We start from the raw sequence: 22,722 nt of genomic DNA on the forward strand, positions 1-22,722 counted from the left end.
TGCTGTGCTCTGAGGACGGACCCGGCTCACTGCAACGGGTCCGTCCGGCTCTCCGTCCATCGGTCCGTCCGCCGGGAGGCCGCACTGGCGTCGCGTCGCGGCGCGTCGCGGGTCAGGGCGCGGCGCTTTGAGGCAAATCAACTTTGCATCGATGCATCCGGTCAGCAATGGCCGATCTACATAGCGCTTGGGTACAAAGTCCGATCTACAGAGCGCTCGTCTACAATGACTGATCTACATAGAACCGTTTTGAAAAGACCGATCTGTTTTTCAAAGCTATTTTTCCATCTCTGTCAAAGTTAAAATACAACGTCCAAAATGTTGTTTTAACCTTTATATCGAAGTATGCTTAGCATATTTTCTAATACAGAATGTTCCGAAATTTTACAAGTCGTACTTTAGGATTGACAGAGGTAGCAAAAAAGCTTTGAAATACAGATCGGTCTTTTCAAAATGGTTCCGTGTAGATCGGTCATTGTAGACGAGCGCTCTGTAGATCGGACTTTGTACTCAAGTGCTCTGTAGATCAGCCATTGCTGACCGGATGCATCGGCATGTTGTCGTCTGCTTGGGATGCGCAGCCGCACCGCCGCCAACTACGCCAATTTTTTCTCCTCCGAGAATATTAACGCGCGCCCTCCCCGCGGGACAAATTGAAATGGCAAGCAAAGGCACGGCCCGCCCCGCCCCGCCCGTTGCCCCCGCCCCCCACCCACGGCCCCCCGATCAGACGCGACGCCCCCATTTTCAGATTCGCATGCGAATTAGTTCGTAACCGGATGATTGCGCAATGCAAATTTGCTCAGCCTCGCGTTGTGCAAGCAAGGCAAGGAACATACCCCGCCGGTGTTTGAATTCCGGTTTTTCCCCTCCGCCGGCAACGCGGACGGAATAGCGCGATAACTGCCAGCCATCGAACGGCATCACACCAGTTCCGTCTTCTATGCGGATGTTACATTGCCGGTCGCTGAACCTCACGTGGCTGGCCCACGGCGAGGCCGCGAGGCCTCAGCCACGGATATCGGTCAGGGGAGCTTGGGTTGGGCTAAGTGCGAACGAGAATTAAATAAGGGATCCCGAAACCGACGGGAAAGAACATTCCCTGCACTCACGGCGTTTTTTAAGTTCCTCGTGATAATGTTCGAATTGGTGCTCTGTATTCATGACCCCGTTTTTTCGTGCGACATCTGCGGCGCTGCTGCGCAGCCGAGCGGCGCGTGGACGAAGCGCAGGACCGGCAGACGAAATCCAGTTTGTACATTAGCCGTCTTGTTCCACTGTTTGATGTAATTACACAAACCTCCCGGGCGGCGAAATACGCCATGGTTCCCTTGGCAGCGCGGGGCAAGCGGGCCAGACTCTCCGACGTGACGCTGTATGGGAAGATTTTAATTTGAAACGGAGCGAGTCCGCATTGACCGCCCGTTTCGTCCCTTTCCCCGACGCCAGCGTGACCAAGACTTGATTTGTTTCAACTCGGGGAGTGTTTACAGGTGCTCCAAGTGGAGGGGAAAAAAGGGGGAGGCACAAATTTCGTCTTCTCGAATTTCTTCTTACGAAAGTTTGCTGCTTTTGCTTGTCCTCCTTTTTGTTTTCGAAATGAAACGAGATAACTACTTGGTGGGACCAAGCCCGTGAAGAGTTCACCTGCTGCCGATCGGCGCCGTTTGCAGAAAGTGTCGTTTTGACTGATGGTCGATGCCGCTCTGCCCCGCTCGACGGGACTTTCTCATTACGGCCTCCGGGCGTGCGCGTGCGGCGTGTGCGTGCGTGCGGCGGGAAGGGCTGCTCTGCTGACCATTAGTCGGGGCTGCACTCTACGCCGCAATGATTTATCGTGTCCTTGGTTTCGCACTGGGTGTCCTGTGCCAGGACCGTCCGCACCTGTCGCTCATTCTGCCCCTTCACACGCGGCCCACACAGTCACGGCGGGGCAGCTATTTCCGTCGCCTCGTATTTATGAATGAAGCGACACAGGCCCGGCCTAAACGCAGGGCTCCCTGGCCAGCGAGCCGTGTGGACCGGCGGGACTGGGACTGCGAGCTGAATGCGAAGGGTTCTTTGTCTTTGTCACAGGCACAGCGCGTTCCGTTGAGGTGCGAGAGAGAAAGTGAGGAAGCGTCGGGTTTTCGGAATCGCCCGGCTGGTCGTCGCGCGCCGCGGATAACACGTCCAAAGGCAGCTGCGTGCTTTTGGGACCATCTCCCTTTCCCTTTCCTCACAGCGTGGGCGATTTTGTGACCCGTCAAAAGTGTCACCGTGTACCTGGAGCATTTTCATCTGACGCGCCGCCGTGCTGTGCCGCCGTGCTGTGCCGCCCACGCCGCCTGGCAGTAAGTGATGATGCCTCAGGGCGACTCGGCTCAGGAAGCTCTGGGGAGGGCCGCAGTTGGTCGTCTGGACAAAGTGGCGCGTTTTAGAACTACCATCAGGTCTATACAGCGGAGGCCTAAGGACTGCTTTGGATCGCTGGTGCTCCGACGCTGCTTTTAGAGAGTTCCAGTGAAACTAAGCGCACGGAAAGATCTCTGATATTAACTTTGAAAGCAATATTTCGCCCTCCATAGCACACGAAATGTGCGAGGGTGGCACTTATTTGCATGGGACAAACTCACCGTTTGTTTTTGTTTGTGACATTCGCGGAGAAGTGGCATCGGCCCGACAGAAAGCAGAGGGACCCAATATTTTGCCCTTTTTCGACAGCGCAATGCAATGCCCTTGGTTGTTGCCAACCGACTGGAGGTGGCCAGCGACCCGCTCCCCAGTCCGCCCCCGGTCCGCCCCCGGTCCGCCCCCCAGCGAGGCGTGGCCGAGACGCAACGACCGCCTCCAGATCCACCCTCGGCCACACCCTTCTGCCCCGCAATCCACCCTAACGTCCGACCAAGGGTTTCGGTGACAAAGTTAGTAGCGGACTGCAGGCCGGGCTTGGCCGGGGCGCGGCCGGGGTGGTCCACCGGGGAAAACGGGGCCAGAAGAAGGGAGAGGTACATGCTGGGGAGCAACAGCTGCTGACCATCCGACACCAAGCGCTCCCCCTCCCCCTCCAGATGACCGTCGTGGTGCAAAGTAGCGCTGGTTTCCATGCTGCATAGCAAACTTGTTCTCGGGGGGTGGCGGCTCTGGTGGCCCTGGCGACCATGGCGACGGCCCATGCGCCGCGACGCGCTGAGGGGGCGAGGCCGACCGCCGGAAGCGGGATGTGTCTTCCCTTCCATTGAGCTGCTTCCTCGCACCCAGGCCGCAGGGCCCCTGACCCTAATGCTGGGATTATTCAACAGCCAGCGAGGAAAACGAGTGGAAGCGCTTTGAACTGCGAATCAATCACCTTGCGGTGCAACGCAGCACTTTGGTGGCACTGTGCAGACTGCGGCGGTGCGGTGCGGTCGCCCCAAAGCCCCAGTCCGGCTGGGTCTGGGCGCAGTCCGGGCGCTGGTCCCGGCGCTGGTCCCGCAGTGGTCTCGGCCTCACTGATTTGCAAACGACCTAACTCTGCTTCGTGCCGCCACCCCCGCCCCCGCCTCCCTCGACACCCACGGCGCCGCGGACCCCATGGGCAGCCTCGCCGCAATTTATGGCCGCCATACCTGCCACAGATATTGCTGTTTTACATACTTCTTCGTGGCGGGCGGGTGCAGGTCTATGCCACTGGAAGCGGGCGGGCGCGGCGGCGGCGGCGTGGCGGGGAAAGACCTCCAAGGCGAAAAGCGTGCCAAATTCGCAGAAAACACTTCGCCCTGCCTGCGCCGCTTCGCCGCTGCGCCCTCACTCACCCCTTTTCCGCACACCGGCCGCCGCGCCAGCCGCCCCGGCCAGCTCGGCCAGCCCGGCCAAACTTTCGTCGAGTTTCCCCAAAGCAAGCAACGCCCTACAACGCCCTACAGCGTCGCCGTTCCTTCTTATCCGTTCCCTCGGCCAACGATTCCCCAAAATGTAGTTACAGGTAGAAGCCCTTAGTGTCACCAACACTGGTACTGTACATCGCCACTGCGATCTTCGCTCACTCGAGTGCCGAAAACTTGAAATGTTTCTGCACTGAAAGAAAAAGGACGTTCGGTCCCACGAAGTGGCTAAAATTGATGAACAAGAAAATTCTCTTCTTTTTTTTTCAGTGCAAGTGAGGTGAACGCTCAGGAGTCATGTGACTTTAGCACGATGCTCAAACTACAAAAACCAGGCGTTTTAATTTACTTTTTCCTTCGCCGCTGTTTTCACCCTTTTTTTCTTTGAGGTGCGTGAGAATGTGAAGCCTCCTAGGGAGCGGGACTGTGTCGGAACAGAATTCAGGGGCAACAGCGATTTGTGTCGTGCTGTCGTGGTCGGGGAGGGGGGAGGGCGGGGGAAGGGGGGGGGACTCGTGTAGGCAAAGTGCCAACGAATGAGCAAGGGGGACAGGCGTACGTTAACGCGGGTCACACAGTGAACGCGCCTGGTGTGTGTCTGGGTGAGAGAGAGAGAAAGAGGGCGGGGGATAGGTTTCGGGAGACGCGTGTGTCACGGCAGTATACAGGGGAAGCGCTCGCGGTGTGTGGTGGACCGTGAGTAGTAGAAACGTGGTCACACACACACACTCACAGAGTTACACACCCACACGCACGGTCGCCAACTCGCACACAGCCGGCCATCGCTCCCTCTCGGGCTGGGTCCCCATTCACAAACACCAGCGCCAACGTTGCACCGCCTTCCAGGGCGGTCAGGCACGGCCTGGACGTTCATTCTTCAGCGTACCTCTTTTCACTGCCAGTCACTCCTCTACTTGCGATTCAATTTAGAACAGATTCAAACAAGAATGCATTTTCAATACAATATTGCCTGTTGTGATAATATAACAGGCAATATTGCATGACGAGTTCTGCCCTTTTCAATAGTTTTCAGTTCCGCATTTCTATGTTCTGTGGAGATCGGTCGATGGGAGTTCGTGTCCCTCATCCGAAAAAAAAAACATGTCAAACGCGTCCTTCTAACTGCCATAACCTCTCTATTTTTAGCGAACGAAATGCACGACGGTCGGTGTGAGCTCAGGATAGGAGGGGGAACGGGGCGTTTTTTTACGTGTTGGCCTGGTATTTTTTTAAATCTTAGTCGGGCTTGTAAACGCATCGGCCTGGCACCGCGCCGAGTTTTGTCGTCAAGCTAACTGGCAGGGTCGCTGCGACTTGAAAGAAAGCTGCACCGGTTTGTAGCGTAGGCGTAGACGGCGGCCCCGTGCCGTGATCAGCTAATGGCAGAGGATCGAAAGTGCGAATCAGCAAACGTGTGGAGTTTGTCGACAGTTTGTCAGGGCGCGTCAGCTGCTTTCTGAGAATGAGGTGCTCATAAACCAACCACGTAACTTAGCAAGTCCATTTTCCCTTCAGCCTCAGCGAAACTCTTAAGATTCTACACACTTAAAACTCTACAAAGCTACAAAAACTCTTCGCAGCCTGCGAAGGATTTTTGCTTTGTATTACAAAGAAAATCGTTCGTATTACAAACGATTTCCTTCACAGGCTGCGAAGCCGCCGTTTTCTTCGTATTACGAAGAGCTGTTCTTTGTAGGAATTTATCTGTGTATCGACGACACGAGTGTTGACATGTTTCTCTCTTCTTCCCTTGACCGCTGCCTGACGCTGTCTCTCTTTCTGCTGCAGGTGCCAGCGGGCTGCGCGACGTGCACCTGCAGTCGCCGCTGGCCGTGAAGGCCGGCAGCACGGTGACGCTGCGCTGCACCTACGACCTGGAGCACGACAGCCTGTACACCGTCAAGTGGTACAAGGGCCGCTCCGAGTTCTTCCGCTACACGCCCAAGGAGCTGCCCAACACGCAGGTCTTCCCGCTCAACGGCATCAGCGTGGATGTGAGTCGGCACGCCCTCTCCCGATTCAGAATGGCGTTACGTCGCGCTGCCTCTCTCTCTCGCACTCACGGGACCCCTGGGAGGGTGCGAGAGGGACAGAGCGATGGAACAATGTTCGGCTGCTGTGCACACTGCGGGGCGCACGTGGCGCCGACAGGCCCGGGAAACAAATAGAATGACGACGCAGAGGTGCGCGGGGCGGCGGGACGGAGGGGTGGAAGGCTGACGAGCGCGATTCGATGCGTTACATTACGCAGCTTTTCCTCGTTGCCACGTCAAAAACACATGAATGAAACGAAAATTCCCACTCCAATATGACCCTTGGAAAGCGGCAAGCTTCAACGCGTCAGTGTCACTCCCGTTTGTCCAAACGACTGTCGTGGTAGGCTATTTCTTTGAAGAAGAAAAAAAAAGAAAAAGCGTCTATTGTTGTTTATCAAAGGTGTCCTATAAAAGTGCTGAAAATAATTTAATGCCGAGTCCGCGGTATTCCGACGTTGCATTACGATGCAGTGGCGCGGAAGGGCGCCGTAATGACTCGGCTTTATCTGTGAGCCGCGCCAGCAAATAATCCTTCTCGGTTTAAACGCAATATCACTTGCGCACTCGGCTCCCATTACGTCCCTGCCCGGCGTGAATAGGTCGCTTTTCTTTCCCAGCCCCCTCCCCCCGCTTCCGCCCCGCCCCGCCGCGCCGCAGGCCCCACAGGCAGAGCCCAGCCCGGCGCCAATATTTGGCCGGGCGGAGTCCATAATAGCCTGCATTAACGTTCTTTGCTTGAATGGGTTTGTGCTCCCGATGTAAGACAACGAGGTTGTGGGCGCTGAGTGCCCACGGGGCCGCCGGGCCGCCGCGGCGTTGCAAGAAGACGAGGGGCGAGTTTGCTGGAAGGGAGGGAGGCCGGGGAGCGGAGGGCTGCTGACGGCCTACTCTAATGTGGCGCTGAGACATTCGGCAAACAGATCATTGTCAACAGCGGAATGCGCGCCTGCTCCGAATCCACGAATCGAAGAGGCCGAAGACGCGCCGGCACTAGAAATAAATAATGGCGTTCCTCGCCAAGTCGGAATTAATTTTTCCGCAACGGCCTGATTAAACCTCTCTGCTGTCGACGGCGTCGTCCGACGGCCTCGCTGGCTGCCCCGTCTGTCCCGGCGCAAAAGGGAGGCAGGCGGGCTGGCAGCCCTCCTTCCAGTGCGGTGGCTCCGCTGGCAGCGCGGACTGGAGATTGAGATTACTGGTGGCATTTAACCTGAAGACGGGATTCGGCTGGAAGGGGTGGGGCGCCGCGGCGACAGGATATAACAATTATACAGCGCAACAGCCGCCTTGATGTGGTTTATGAGGTGAGAGAAAGAGCGCGGCTGAGATACAGCAACGCCGCGGCGAGGCGAGGCCGCAGAATGGCCGTGTTCAGCAACAACGCCAGTCCCGCGCGAGAATGGCCGTCGAGCACTGAGGATCAGCGAGGCCTGAAGAAGACAAAATAAGGGCGCAAAAGGGGGAGAAAAAAAAGGAGGGCAAGATAAAAGGCGAGACGAGATGAGGAAGACACTGGGAGCTGAAAAGATTTCTGGGCGCCATTTTGTGGCGGCATTGCCTAAACTGTCTGCGGATGAAGTTTCCGTAATGGGCTGCTGTTCCGTCATGCGGGGCACGCCAGCGCCGACAGCCTGGGACAGCCTCGCCGGCCTGCAACCGTGTCGCGCCACGCCGCCACGCCCCGATTTCGGCGTCGCCCACAGCGGTTCGCGGGGTTTGCGGGGCCTCCCGCACGGTCGCGGTGCGGGAATCGTGGACGCGGCCCCGCAAGGACGCGCTGCCGGCGCTGCCGTCGGGAACGGCAAATGCCAAGTGTGCCGGACGGCTGGACGGCCGGCTGGGAACGAGGGGCCCTGCGGATAACCTCCCGCTCTTATCGCCCTGCGCGGAATGACGGCCAGGCAAGGCAGGCGGCCCCCTGGCCGCCCCAGCCCGTCCGACGCACACCCTGCCTGCATGCACACTGGTGGCGACGCGTTAACCCGAATTAAAGCAAACATGGTTATACGCGGGCAGGGCTGCCACCGAGGCAGCCGGGGGCCCCAGGGAAAGGGTTTCGCACGACCCTTGATGCGATCCCGCTACAACAAGACACTGACCGCCAGCGAGTGGCGTGGCAGGGCCCGGCCCGAGGCCCGGCCAGGCCGGCCGTTCGGGCCCGACGGGTCGATGTTGCTTTCCAATAGCGGTGCTGGTTGTGGGCCGGCCGATCCCGCTGTTGGTTTAGGATAGTAAAAACGTTGCTTCGCCGTTGGTCATCTCCGCGCCTCTGTAATCTTGAGCGGCGCGAGTAATCGAATTCCCGGCAGCTGGAATGCTAGGTGGAAAGAAAAACCAAGTTGCCCGCAGGCGGCCAGGTGAAGAGCGCCTCATTCTCTGTCCCTCTCTCTCCTTTCCTCAAGCGGGAAACTTTTTCCCCGCTTTTTGCATTGGAGGGGACGGCGGCGGTGCGGAGAGGGCCAATCGAGGCGCTTCCAATTTGCTCCTTATTTTGATGCAATTAGCGGCAATCGCCGGACCGCATTTGGCGCGCCACTGGCGGACGCGCGGACGCCGACCTGCGGGCTGCGGCCGCCGTGGCCGAGTGCCGCCCGCAGTGGACGGACCAATACCGCGCCTCCCATTCGCCCCAACGGCGGCGGCAATTCGAAACCGAAAGTCAAACTCAATTTTTAAACTTGTCGGCGAGTTTGTCTTTGCCGCGCGCCCGCTGCCCTGACCCCTCCTCGCCTTCCCCGCAGCGCTTCCTGATCCACTCCAAACTGGGAGGAGCAAAAAACTTGGGCGAGGCTCAGGAAGGAGGCCGTCGCCGCCAGTCGCCGCCAGTCGCCGCAGCGCCAGCCGATGGAGCGACTCTTAATTAAATCAGCCCGAATTAAATATATCGGCGCCTCGCCGCGTCAGCAGAGTCAGCACTGCAAGGGCCAATCCGACCCCCCCCCCCCCCCCCCCCCGCCACCTGCCCGCCGCCCCCACCCCCACCCCCTCCACTCTCCCAACAGTGCCAACTAGTGCGATGGGATCTTGTCAAGCCATTGGAAAGAACAGACTGCGCTGAGTAAACGGCGGCGAGCACCGCGCGGCACTGCGTTGATATTGCCGCCCAACTTCGCCGTTAGCTCCGATAGTGCCGCGGATTTGCCTTGCCGCCGCCTGGCCGGGCTGGTCGGGCTGGCCGCGCTGGCCGGCAGCGCCACGCGCCCGGCGCCGCTGTGTCATCCCAAACTTTGATGAGCCGGAACAGCCGAATGGCTGATGATGATACCGTTTGCCGAGCGCTGCCGCGCCGCTGTGACGTTTCTGCATGGCGGCCCCGAGGGCCTTAAAATGCTATCTTGACCGTTACGTCGGTTATGAACTGGAGCAGATGCCCCTGGCAGTTAACGGGCACCGTAACGACCTGCCCCAGGTCCTGGCCGCGCGGCGCGGCACAGCACGGCACGCCTAACGGTGGGATAAATAGCAGACGTCCTGTCCAACTCGTGAACCAACTCGCGTCTTATCAACTGAAATATTGGCGGCCATCTTGTTTGCGGCTTGCTGCGACATCTGTCAGCGTGTATTCCTACCCCCCACCCCCCTCCGCGGGGCCTATTTCTATTCTAGGTGCCGCAGGTAGAAATTCCTATCCATCCTACGCGCCGCCGCACCCCGGAGGGGTTCTTTGACCCTCCCTGGGAGGGCAAAAAATTTGGGTGCGATAGGAGGAGGACTCGCCGGTGCCGCCAGTCCCCTGCGCGGGGTAGCGTAATTAATCAGCCCGAATTAAATATATCGGCGCTCGTCGCCTCGGTCAGCAGAGTCAGCACTGCAAGGGCCAATCCGACCCCCCCCCCCCCCGACCCCGCCCGCCAGTCCAACGCCCCCACCCCAGGCCTCCACTCTCCCAACAGTGCCAACTAGTGCGATGGGATCTTGTCAAGCCATTGGAAAGAACAGACTGCGCTGAGTAAACGGCGGCGAGCACCGCGCGGCACTGCGTTGATATTGCCGCCCAACTTCGCCGTTAGCTCCGATAGTGCCGCGGATTTGCCTTGCCCCCGGCCGGCTGGTCGGGCTGGCCGCGCTGGCCGGCAGCGCCACGCGCCCGGCGCCGCTGTGTCACCCCAAAACTTTGATGAGCCGGAACAGCCGAATGGCTGATGATGATACCGTTTCGACGTGCCGCGCCGCTGTGACGTTTCTGCATGGCGGCCCCGAGGCCTTAAAATGCTATCTTGACCGTTACGTCGGTTATGAACTGGAGCAGATGCCCCTGGCAGTTAACGGGCACCGTAACGACCTGCCCCAGGTCCTGGCCGCGCGGCGCGGCACAGCACGGCACGCCTAACGGTGGGATAAATAGCAGACGTCCTGTCCAACTCGTGAACCAACTCGCGTCTTATCAACTGAAATATTGGCGGCCATCTTGTTTGCGGCTTGCTGCGACATCTGTCAGCGTGTATTCCTACCTCAACCCCCCTCCGCTGCCATCTATTCTAGGTGCCGCAGGTAGAAATTCCTATCCATCCTACGCGCCGCCGCACCCCAGAGGGGTTCTTTGACCCTCCCGGTGGGCGAAACTAGTGCGCATAGCGGAGAATAAAGGTGTGCAATAGCTGCGTAGTAGCGTAATGTAGTCCTCCTTCTTCTCGTCGAACCATCGGTGCATAAAGAAAGGAAAGATTTCAGGTCAACTGGTGTGTTCAGGGAGTAAGGTAAACGACCGTAGATGATTGCTGGAACCAGGCCAGGATCCAACGCCTCCACGACAGCCAGGGCGCGTCGCGCGTCCGCCAGACTCCCCGCCAGGGTGAAGGACCAAGAGCCAAAGGAAGAAGCAGGCTCGGCCCGCAGGCCAGGCAGGCCAGGCAGGCCAGGCAGGCCGACAGCCCCTCCAAATAATTAAACCGTCCATTTCCTGCTGGAAGTCGGAGCGGAAGCGAGCGGCGTTCGTCGGGAACGTCTCCGGCGAGGAGGGCAGGTGCGAGTTGTTTTGGCCGTGTTTGTGGCGGCGCTGGGTGGGGTGGGGCCGAGGGTGGGGCGCCCCGGGGCCGCAGCGGTTTCTTCAGTCCAATCCCTGCATTTTGGTTATTTTGGCCATCCTCGGCGTTCCGGGTATTTCGGGGTGGAGTGGCGGGGGCAGGGCGGGGCGGTGCGGGGCCGCCGCTGCGCTATGTGGAAACGTCGTTGCGATATTTCACTTGGGAGGCAGCGGGATTGGACGCGGGGGGCAGACGGCCGCCGGATTTTTGAAAGGCGGAGGTTGAGACGCAGAGCCGGAATCCCCCCTCCCCCCGCCTAACGCGGATTCAATGCCGCCTCTTCTGCATCCCCTGCATCTTCTCGGGCCACTTCCGCCGTTCCCGGCCCGCGTCCGGCAGCGCGTCGCTCCGTCTCTCTCGCACTCGTGGGGCGTTCCGTGAGGTGTGCGAGAGAGACGGACCGACGAGAGCGCTTCGGAACGGAGCTGCCCAGTGCGGGTGGCGTTTACTGGCAAAGGCCTTCGCACGCAGCCCCGGGGCTGGAGGTGGCAGGGCTCCGGCACACTGCCGAGTCAGCTACCTTAAAGTAAGGCACGGCGTGCACGCGGCTGCAGCTGGGCGCGGGGAAGGGGCAGGGGCGTTTACGCGTGGCGATGTCCCGGCGCTGAGCCTCTTGGGTGAGAGTGGCCGCCGTGGCGCGCCGTGGCGATCCGTCCGCGAGGCGCTGGCGGAGTGTCGCCGCGGCTTTCTCTTTTCAAAACCCGAGGAGGGAGCTCTGATCGCTGACTCGCTGCCGCCGTTCGCGAGATCCGTCTTGCTCTTTAGCCGCCATTGGCCATCGAGTGCTGCCCCACTGTGAGAACCAAAGCAGCGGGTGAGTCGAGCAACTCGGCAATGAAAAGACGGGGAGTTGGTCAGAGACGCTCCGACCTTGTCGTCAGAGCGCAGGCGAGATGGCGCGTAAGTGGTTCAGCATCCCCTTTCGGTCCTCTGGCGAGCTCAGCGGTCTGTGTGCGGCCGGTGCCGCTCTCCACAAGCCGCGAGTGCCCCGCCAAGCTGACTGTTCCATCGCCGCCCCGCGACCCGTCTTTCGACGTGTATCTCTCCTTGCCGAGCGCGTTGCCGCGTTGTCAGGGGCGAGGCGAGCGCCGACCGCGGCGGCGGCGGCGAATGTTTTGCGAAACTAGTTTCGCCAAACAATTAGTGTAGCGACAACAAACGTCTCGTGTTTGCAAGGCTGTGCATATCAGGATGAGCCTGCCCGCCGACACATCACCCCGTGTGTTGTTGTGGAAGTTGCGGCCCCTGCTCCCCTCGCCGCGCCGCGGTTTAAATTACCGACAAAGGTTTGGCGCGGCGAGGGGCCGGGCTGTTGGGTTCAGGAGGGATCGGGCAGGCCGTGAGAAAGAGACAAAAGTGCAGCGCTGCTGCAGGAGTTTTCAGCCGCACCTTCCACCTGAAGGCCAGCGGCCCCGCCCTGGCCGCGTCAGACGGCTGCAGCAGCCGTTTGTGTAGGCGCCTACACTGCCGGGAAATGGCGAGGCGTGTACGTCCCAAGTGTTACACGGGCACTCCCCTTCCCCCGGTGCTCCGGCCAATACGCGCGCCGGACCGTTATTTACGGTGGAGACCTGGCCGTGCCGTGCCGTGCCGTGCCATGCCGTGGCGGGATTGGAAATGCGTGCGAGGCCCACTGTGTAACGCTCTTTATTAAAAGCCATAAAAAGACTGGCGAGGCCGGGCGAGGCGGCGAGGCCTTGGCTGCGGTGGCCGAGGCATCCGAGTGATGTGGCGGACTGCAGCAGCGGCAGTGCGGGGCGGGGCGGGGCGGGGCGGGGCGGGGCGGGGCGAGGCGAGGCGGCGGTCAGAGGGCTGCAAAGGAATCTGCCGCGAGCACGCACCCTGCCTTGTGGCGGCTGGACTTTGCTGGCCTTTCGTGCCATGCCCGCCCCGCCCGCCCGCCACGCCCGCCCCGCCACGCCCCGCCCCGCCACGCCCCGCCCCGCCGCGCCGCGCCACCCTTCGGCGCGCAGCGCAGCGCCATGCCGCGTCGGCCACGCCGGGCCACGCCACCCGCTGTTGCGGAACTATATACTTTGCACCTTTACGAGGGGGCAGGCCGGCCAGGCAAAATAGCGAGTTCTGTCTGGAAATATGCGCTGTTCCGGCGCAGACCTCGCTAAGCCTTTGTACTTTAGCACGTTACCGCCGCGGCGCGCACCGAGCTTGTTCATGCCCCTTTACGATTTCGCACCAAATTCCCAGAAATTAAATTCTTTCTGCCGGCCTTTCCAGCCCTGCACCGCGCGCCACTTGCCGGCAGCACTTACCGTCCGACCTCGTTCTGTTTGCAGGTGCACAACTCGAACAGCAACCAGGTGGTGCTCAACAACGCGCAGGTGCCCATCACCGGGAAGTACCGCTGCGAGGTGTCCGCCGACGCGCCTTCCTTCCAGACGCTGATGGCCTCCAGTACGCTGCGTGTCGTGGGTGAGTCCAAGTCGTCCAGCCTCGGTCCGAGCTCGGTCCGAGCGCTGCTGGTGTCGCGCCGTTTTATCCGTCGCGTTTACCGCCGGCTGTAACACGGCCCTGTCCTTGACGGCGGCGCGGTGCAGTGCCTTGCAGTGCCGTGCCCTCGGGGCTGCGAGCGTGGCCACCCCACCGCCTGCAGGCTGCCCGCAGCACCGGCCGCTCACTTCAATCCGACCCCCCCGAGCAGACAGGGAGCCGCAAGGTCCATGGCACACTTCTTATCGCCACTACCGGGTCTCTGGCTGCACCTATCGATAAGTTTTTCTCCACACGTAAACCCCGGCCTTTCGGGTTTCTTTTTTCGTTTTTTCTTTGGTAAACAGCACACGGTACTGCCTGGCAAGTCACTTTCTTGACCACCGCAAAAGGCGAAACGACATGAAAGGTGGACTTTGCAGTGGGAGGGTTAACGCGCTGCTTTTCGCCCTCCAGCGCGTGGACCGAATCTTCTGCTTAGCCAAACTCTGCCCTGCCCAGCCTCTTTTCTTCGCATCACCTCCCGGCCTCTCCCACGTTCCCCGCCTTTTTTTGTGCCGACGTTTTTTTCCCTCCCCTGGGGACGCGCTGGGACGCGCTGGGCCGGCCGGTGCGCTCGGCATAGAACCACCTGTTCCGCTGCGCTGCCTCGGCGCTGCTCGGCGCTGCGGGCTGGATCTCGGCCTGCAGGGCCTGCAGGGGGATCGCGGGCTGGCCGCACGGCCGCGCGATAAGCTGCCGGGTGGACGGCCTGCCGGACTCGCCTGCCAGCGTCGCCGCGTCGCCGCCCGAATCAGTGTGAATAAGTAAAGGCGGAGGTGGCAACCCTAGCCCCGCCCGGCGCAGCCGCAGCCCGGCAACGGCCGACGCGTGCCTCGCCCTGTCGCTGTCGCACTGCCCCTGCGGCTGGACCGTGTCCTGCGGCCACACTGAAGGCGCTTTCGAGAACGCCGTCTTGTCGCTCTGTCTCTCTCTGACCCGAACGGGACGCCCCGTGAGTGCGAGGGAGACGAAGGCGGTGCGGCGTTGAGTGCGCTCCGTGCTGCACCGGCCGAGCCTGGTCAACAAGGCCGCCTCCGTGTTTGTCTCTTCACGCGGAAGACCGGGCAGCGCCGCCACCAACTTGCCGAAAGGGACGCTCAAATATTGACAGTGTAGCAGCGGGAGGGGCCCTGGCCGCCCTGGCCGCCCTCGCCGCCCTGGCCATCTGCTGGCTGGCTCGGTCGCTTCGTCCCCGGGAGTTGGTCCACCTGAGTTTGACTTGCCAACTCCAGGAATCTCCCTGACCCCTGCCGCTGGCGCGGGGCGTCGGGGCGTCGGGGCGGGGCGGAGAGAGGTGAGGCGGGGTGGGGCTGGCGGGGTGCGGCGGGGTGCGGCGGCTCCTTTGCTGACCATGCCCCTTGCTGCAGCGCGCGGCCCGGGCCAGCAGCGCCCCGCCCCGCCCCACCGCGCCTACCGGTGATTGCCGGAAATAGAGTGTCGCCGCCACAAAGCCACCCCCTCCCTCCGCCAGCCAGCCGGCCAGCCACCCTCGACCCCTTGACGTGTCATCCCAGTCCCGCGTGCTTCCGGCGCGTCCCCGGGCAGCGCGAGGGCGGGGAGATGAACTAGCCGTCTAATCAAGAACAAAACGATCGCTGTTGAAAACAAACTGAGAAAACCGTCACACAAAACCTCACTTTATTTCCTGTTTCGGTTGAAAGGTTTCCATTCGTTTACAATGCTTGCGGAGAACTTTGCGACAGCGGTTCGTGTGAGCCAAAGTTTGGGCCGCGTGTTTGGGCGTTGACCGGTCGACCCTTCCCTCCCCTCCTCCGGGCAGGGCCCTCGCCGCTCGCGGCACTGTGCGCTGGTGATATTACTGGTCCGCTGCTCTGCTCGGCTGGACGGCCCTTGATGATAATATTCGAAATGAAGAGACTTCTTGGCGGCGCGCCGGCGTCGGGAAAGGCGGCGGCGGTCCTTTTCACTCGGAACACTACACTGCGCGCGCCAATGTCCGTCTCCTCTCGCGAGAGCTGCCTCGCCCGTCTCGCCCGATCGCATTCCCATTTCCTACGGCCGTCGCCTCTCTCTCTCTCTCTCTCTCTCTCTCTCTCTCTCTCTCTCTCTCTCTCTCTCTCTCTCTCTCTCTCTCTCTCTCTCTCTCTCTCGGCCTCCGCGTCGCTCGCTTTTCTTTCCGTTGTCTTCCCCGTTCGGTGTCGGCATCAAGTGGAGGCCGAGCCACTCGGGCCACTCGGCTTAAAATCGGGCCGCGCCGTTCCCCTGCGACGCTGACGGTAATCTGATATAAGCCGGGCGCGCAAGGACATCCGAAACCCACTTTTTATTTCCTCGGCCTCTTGTTTCGCGAGCCATATTTGCAGTTTGGCATTGAATAAATACGGAAAGAACGGAATAGGGGCTCAACATAACTCTGTCGGCAGTCACCCACTGCTCCAGTCACGGTTTAACATGCTTGCGCAGTGTATCGGCCCGTTGCTCCGAACACAATAATTGTTTTATCCGCCCCGCCTAGGAGGGCGCTGCCGCGGCATGCTGGCGCTGCCTCCACTCCCCTCCACTCCCCTCCACTCCCCTCCACTCCCCTCCACTCCCCTCCACTCCCCTCCACTCCCCTCGCGCCCCGGAATGTTCGTTCCTCCCGTCTTTTCGTCGAACACGGTTGGGCAGCCTTGCGTGTGTAAGTGGCGGGCGTCGAAGCTTGAAAACATCAGTTCGTGAGCGCGCGTGTGTGTGTGCGTTCTGTGTGTGCGTGTGTGTGTGAGGGGGGGGGGGCACTGTGGGTGAGGCGCTTGAGAGAGAGGGGAGTCTTTCCGTGGGGAATTCCCGCGCGAGTGCCCGAAAGTCAAACGCACTCCCTGCGTGGTGCACTTGCAGCTGCGGTGCGCTGCGCAAGGACCGACGGGCTGCGTTTCATCTTGCTTGACTGCCCTTGAGCAAAGGCACCCTACCCTTAATGGCTTAGTGTGCGTGTGCATGTGTGGAGAGGGAGAGAGAGAGAGAGAGAGAGACAGAGAGAGAGAGAGAGAGAGAGATGAGAGACAGAGAGGTTTCTTTGAAAGAAGCAGCGTTAAAGCCATGGACGCGTCGTTGGGGACACCATTAGCTTGACCCGGGCCGTCCCGTGCCTGCGTCGGCTGACTCCGTCGCCCCGCACCCAGCCACCCTGCCTTGACGAGCTCATCAACTAAGCGCCTGCGATTCTAATATGACGGATATCCACAGTAGCGGCCTGATAACCCCTCTGGGGTAGAGGGAGCGAGGGGGGAGGAGGCGGTGGAGAAGGGGAGGGGGTTCTAGACGGCTGCCCTGTCAGCTAGTTTATTGATGCCTCCCTGTGACCGCAACGCACTGGGACACCGCATCGGAGGTGCAAGCGCCCTGGGCGTGCTGGCGGGGCTGGCGGGGCTGGCGGGGCTGGCGGGGCTGGCGGGGCTGGCGGGGCTGGCCGCACAACCCCGGCCGCCCCCACCGCTGCCGTTTCACGCGACAATTTGTGGTCGGCTGGACAGGTCACGCGTCCCACACGCCGCATCCGTTTAGACTGCGGGCAAACAAACAAAAACAAAAACCATCGAGTGAGAAGGTCCAGCCCACGCGCGCGCGCGTGTTGTTGTTTTTGTTGTTTTGGTGGGCATCTTGGAGTTTGCTGCTTTCTTTTTGGTATACAGGACGGACTACTATAAGTGCGTGACGCGGCGTCAAAGTGGAAGGGAAAGTATTACACTGTGATACTTTGATTTAATTTTCCAGTCGAGCACCGCGCCACACCGCCCCCCACCCCTGCTGGTCCGAGGCGAGGACGTGGCTTAACAGGATTAGGGGCGGGGACCTGCTCGCCAAGTTTGCTGTCGGGAGGTGTCGTGCGGTGTGGCCTGGCGTGGCGGGCGGGGCGGGGCGGGGCGGGGTCTGGCCTGCTGGTCCGACAGCCAGATGGATGGGTGGATGCCACCCGCTTTGCCGCCTCGTCCAGCAACTTCTTGAACGCGTCCTTTTGGCCGGCCGCTTCGGGACGGACCGCTGGACGCTGGGAATCGAACTGGAGCCCGAACGCCCCGCGACCTTGTTCTGCGGAAAATGAGACAGATCCGGTGGCGGGAACTGGATCTGCGGGCCTGAGCGGAATATCCGGTCGCAAAGACGGGTCCCGGCCCGGCCCGGCCGGTGCCGGCGGGTCCCGGTGCCTTCACTGGCTGGGGCAGAGGCCGGGCAGGGCCGGGCAGGCACCCCCAAAGCGTTTCATTACGAGCACCACCCTAATAGATCAAAGGCGGCCCGCGTTTGCAACTTAAGGGGTTCTCGAAGGATCCTGCCGGTTCTGGCCTCTGGTCCGACAGCCAGATGGATGGGTGGATGCCGCCCGCTTTGCCGCCTCGTCCAGCAACTTCTTGAACGCGTCCTTTGCGGCGCTTCGGGATGGACCGCTGGAGCTGAATCCAAACTGGAAGCTGAACGCCGCGACCTTGTTCTGCGGAAAAATGGACAGAATCGGTGGCGGGAACTGGATCGCGGCATGAGCGGAATATCCGGTCGCAAAGACGGGTCCTGTAAAGGCCAACAGTGCCGGTGGTCGGGTGGGCCCGCAACTGGCTGGCCAGCGCGGGCAGGGCCGGCAGACCCCAAAGCGTTCCATACGAGCACACCCTAATGATCATGCGGTCGCGTTTGACTTAAGGGGTTCTCGAAGGATCCTGCCGACTTTCCAGACAACGGCATCCTTGGATCGACTGCCTTGGGGTGGACGCCGGCCACATGAAAGGCTCTGCCGCCCCCGCCGCCCCCGCCGCCTTCGCCCCGCCCTCGCCTCTTCCGGAGCCAGACCCGCTTGGCGAACTAGCAGACACACGGCGATGTGACTGCAGTCTGCGGCGCACCGCGCTCACGCCGAGGCTCACGCCGATGCCCCGGAGTTGGTTGGAGTGACCGAAGCCGGGCAAGAGCGTGCCCGAGGGGGTAACCACTCGCGTAATACCCTGTACACAAAAACCGTGTATTACGCGTAATACACGTGGTCAATACCTTTTTCGGGTCAAATGTGCCAAATTTTTGCATTTTAAGGCCGTAATACACGTGCAATACCTCCGTAATACAGCGTACTACCGAGTAGTCTGTACACGATTTCTTGAAGTGTTTACCCCCTCGAGCGTGCCGCACTGCCACCCTGACGAACAGGCCGCCGCCATGTTTGCAATCGACGAGGACTTGCTGCGGGAAGCACTTAGCGACGCTGGCGGACGGAGTCAAACACGGAGGGAGCCGCTCGAGGAATGAGCTGCTCGCTTCGCTGCACCACTCCGCTTTGGCACGAAATGTTTCGCCGCTCGCAGCCTAAAATGCGACCCATGCAGGTCGCGCGCAAAGTATTTACAAGAGTACCTTCGGTGACAAAACCGTTATTTCATAGTCAACCAGCGCACAGCCGCCGCCGCGACGCGTTCCTCGTCGTATTTTTCGCAACAGCGGTCTCCGAGCGAGACTGGCCGTATTTACGAACGCGATCGGCCCAAAGTGAGATAGAGCAGAAGTAGTTTCAATGTTGTGCTGTGATTTATGGCGTGGCCAGCAGGCTTGCCGCGCGCTGGGCGGGGCGGGGCGGGGCGGGGCGGGGTGGGGCGGGCGGGGCGGGGCGGGCGGGGCGGGGCGGGGCGGCCGAAGGCGGTGCTGGGAGGCCGCCACGCTGCCGCGCGCCGTGCGGTGCGGCGAGCGCCGTGCTGGGTAGGCCGCACCTCGGCCGTCGGCGCACGCGTGCCCAGCGGGCTGGCCCACGCAGCAGGCGCTCGCCGAGCCGAGCCAGACGCCTCAGGCGCTCCCCCTTTTCTGCGGCTTTCTGCCACAGCTTTCTTCCGCCCTCCGTTGCTTTACGATGATGACTCCGTTGTTGCGCGGCGGGGCCCTGCGCCGGGTCCTGGGCGCGGTCCTGGACGCGGTCCTGGTGAGGCTCGTCTTGACGGAGTGCTTTCCGCGGGCGGTTGCTCGGTCGCGTGAATAAGTAACGTGGCCAGGCCATGCACCGCAGCGTGGCGGCGTGGCGGCGCACTGTACGCACGGCCACCGCCTCGTATGACGCACTTTCATTTCTATTTCATGCAAGTGTTAACGCCTACCTGCTGCGCCGCTGTGCGCCGCGGATGGACGGCCGGCCCGACGACGGCGGCCTCGACGAGGTGCTCGAGACCCGGACCGCCACTCTCACACTCCATGCACAAAGCTGGCAGAAACAACACGGCTTGTTGTTGCTCCATGGACCCTCCACCTTGCCGACGAGGACAACCAACCCCGCGGTTTCACCTCGGCATTGCCCCCCCCCTCTCTCTCTCTCTCTCTCTCTCTCTCTCTCTCTCTCTCTCTCTCTCTCTCCCCCTTTCTCTTTCTCTCCCACACACACAGCTGCATGACTTTGCACCGCGGAGGGGCTATGGTGGTGCTGTGGTTATCTAAACGGCCATCTCGTGTGTGCCAGGGTGGTTGGCCTCCCCATCTCGCCTCGCCACACACACACACACACACACACACTAAATGCACACATACACACACAGGGCCAGCCGCAGGGACAACAGCAGTCCGAGTGGTCGGCACACAACACCCCTCTCCCGGAACGTCCACACCGCCGTGTTCGCGAGCGTCGAAGCAGCCTGTACTGTGTGCCGTGGCGGCGTGCGGGCCGCGTGCACCTGAATCTGAATGCATCCGTCTGACGAGGTGGTTGGCTTGGCGGCGGATTGGACGGCGTCGTCGTCGACCCGCCCCGCGCTGCTTCCGTTTTCATGCCACGTAGTATGCCAAGCAGCTGCCGCCACGCACCGCAACGCGGACAGGGCCCGCGGGAGTGTGCGGCGAGATGGCGGGGCGGGGCGGGGTGGCTGCGTCACATTGTGTGTCGGCGTGGCGCGAATGCAACGACGCCCCCGCGGCGCGGCGACAACGACGCCTCAAGGCTGCCCCGCTGCCCCGCCGCGCCCCGCTGCCCCTCCGCCGTGACCCAGTCCGCGACGCCGCGGTGCATTCTGTGTTGCCCGGCCCGCGCGTTGCGCGCCAACCCCACACCTGGACGGCGACCGCGGACTTGATTAGTCGCGGGAAAGGGTCCCCCTCCCCCCCCCGGTTGCCTTTGCGACGTCCTTCCTTGAAAGCAAGGCCACTCCTCCGGCTGCGTAGTTGACCAGCGGCACATCGAGTACCGACCGCCCTCCGCCCTCACCGCTCGCAAATCTCCTGCATGGGCACAATGGTGCAACGCACGAACTTCACTCGAGCGGTGAACACGGTGCCTGGGTTTCCCACAGGAAAACCAGGAACCGTCGTTTTAGCCGTGCGCTCACCCGTACCATTTTCACAACAGGCGCACTCCACAAGCACGTGCGGACACGTAAATGCACACACTCATGCGTTCACTCCCACGCGCACATATTTGCGGGCTGCGCTGCTGCCGGCCCCGGCGGCCCTCGGCCCTCTGCTTGGCCCTTTAGTCCCCGCAGGCCGCCGCAGGCACTCAATAATGCAGAGGGACATCGCTTCAAGGCGCGAGCCTTCGCACACCCAAGGCATGTCGGGGCCTTGCTTTCAAGGGCGTCGCTCGCGAGGATGGTTTCCCGAAAACGCGGCACAAGATAGAGTGACAACTTTTGGCGGCAGGCTCGAGCCTCCAGAAGAGAGCAAAAGCGGATGAATGAGACGAGAAATATTGGTGGTAGATCCTCGTTCCGCTAGTCAGCCTCATCCGCTCCGCGTCCGTTCTCCTTTCGCCGCAGAGGTGAATCGGAATACCATATCCGCGGCCGCCCCGGCCTGCCAGCGCCGTCCAGGCGGCCCTCCCGCCTTGATGGGTTTCATTCTAAATAGATGACGGAGTCGAAACTTTGGTCATTTGCAGCAATTTGCTGGAGAGTCGCGGCGGGACACAATATCCGGAGTGGCGCACCGTGCGCTGCGCTCGGGCCGTCAGCGCCAGCGCGCTGTGCCCTGGCTGCGCCCTGGCGGCGGCGCCTGCCAGATAGGCATTCATCCGCCAAGCACCTTGCCGCCGGGCGCGGCCGTCGCGGTGGTTTCGGATCGATTTCAATATTCGCGCCAACTTTTTAAAATATTGCCACCGCGCGGCCGCGTGCCCCGCTTCCCCGATATTGGAGTCATCACACTGTCAGAAAATTCCGAAAAAAAAAATGGAAAAATCATGGAGTTTTTCCGAAACTTCTGCATGGAGCTCTCCATAAATGCAAATTCTGGGCTTTCTCCGAAAAATTTCGGAATTTTGAACAAAAATATATGTTGCACTATCACAAAAACACGAAAAGAAGGTTTGCAACCAGTTAAAAATTGAGGGAAGGGTGAACCCCTACTTCTTGAGCTCAGTTTTCATAATATTTAGGGAAAGTTACAGGATATAAGTCAAATGAGCTCGAATGAGATTGTCCCTTCTTTGACCATTTCAGACCAAAAAATGCTTCAGCGAAGTCCTCTTTAATATATCTGAGAAAAGACTTGCATTTTACCTCCTATCTGGACCCAAGGAATGCTCCGAAGAACATCTGTATAAACCCTGAGAAAATCTCTCCGAAAAAAAATGGAAAATGAATGGAGTCTCCATGAACGTGATTATAGGGTTTTTCTCCATAAAATTTCGGAGCTAATTTCTAACAGTGCACGGCGCTGGCGAGGGGAGGGGTGGCTGCTCCACGTCGCCGGTGTTACGGAATGCGCTTCCGAGAAACACACAGGAGCGCCTCTGGATTTCACGCGCTTGGCACCTCTTCGGCGGGCTGGGTGACCTTTCTGTCCGTCGCTCATTTTTCATCATTCTACTTTATTTCATTATATTTGTTTTTTGTCTTTTAGGTCAGCCAGTCAATTTTTTCGTGAGCCAATTTTCCTTTTCGTCCCTGCGGCCCACTACGTCTCCTTCCAGCGGCGACCCCTCCAGGGAGCCCCTCGCTGTCACGGCTCGATTTTGAAAGACACCCTGCCTCCTCGGTCGATGCCATCATTATGGACTCGCATGTTGTAGTCGTCTGGTTCCTTCTTTTGCTTTTCTTCCTCCTTCGTTTAGCCTTCTGACCGCCAGGCTGTTGACGCCGCTGTTTGGCATTCTCCGGTCTCCCCCCCCTCTCTCTCCCCCCCCCTCTCTCTCTCTCTCTCTCTCTCTCTCTCTCTCTCTCTCTCTCTCTCTCTCTCTCTCTCTCTCTCTCTCTCACACACACACACACACACACACACACACACACACACACACACACACAAAAGGACCTGCGGACCTGTGAGAGCAGGATTACAGACAGCGTCACAGACTCGGCTGTGCCTGATGAAGCAAATGTGTCATTAACGCGTCGTCTCGCCGTGCCGAGCTGCTTTGCCTGCCTTGTCAATCTAATGAGC

The 22,722-nt window shown here is 60.6% G+C and overlaps 1 protein-coding gene across 1 annotated transcript in view; it reads left to right on the plus strand.

Moving 5' to 3' along the window:
* Positions 1-22,722, plus strand: part of LOC117650815 — a 47,410-nt gene that overhangs the window by 322 nt on the left and 24,366 nt on the right. Inside the window, exons 2-3 of the mRNA XM_034394416.1 lie at positions 5,631-5,836; positions 13,197-13,332. Coding sequence (XP_034250307.1) covers positions 5,631-5,836; positions 13,197-13,332 — 342 coding nt within the window. The remainder of the gene's footprint in view (positions 1-5,630; positions 5,837-13,196; positions 13,333-22,722) is intronic.

Source organism: Thrips palmi, unplaced genomic scaffold (assembly GCF_012932325.1).
Source record: "Thrips palmi isolate BJ-2018 unplaced genomic scaffold, TpBJ-2018v1 HiC_scaffold_5, whole genome shotgun sequence".
Lineage (NCBI taxonomy): Eukaryota > Metazoa > Arthropoda > Insecta > Thysanoptera > Thripidae > Thrips > Thrips palmi.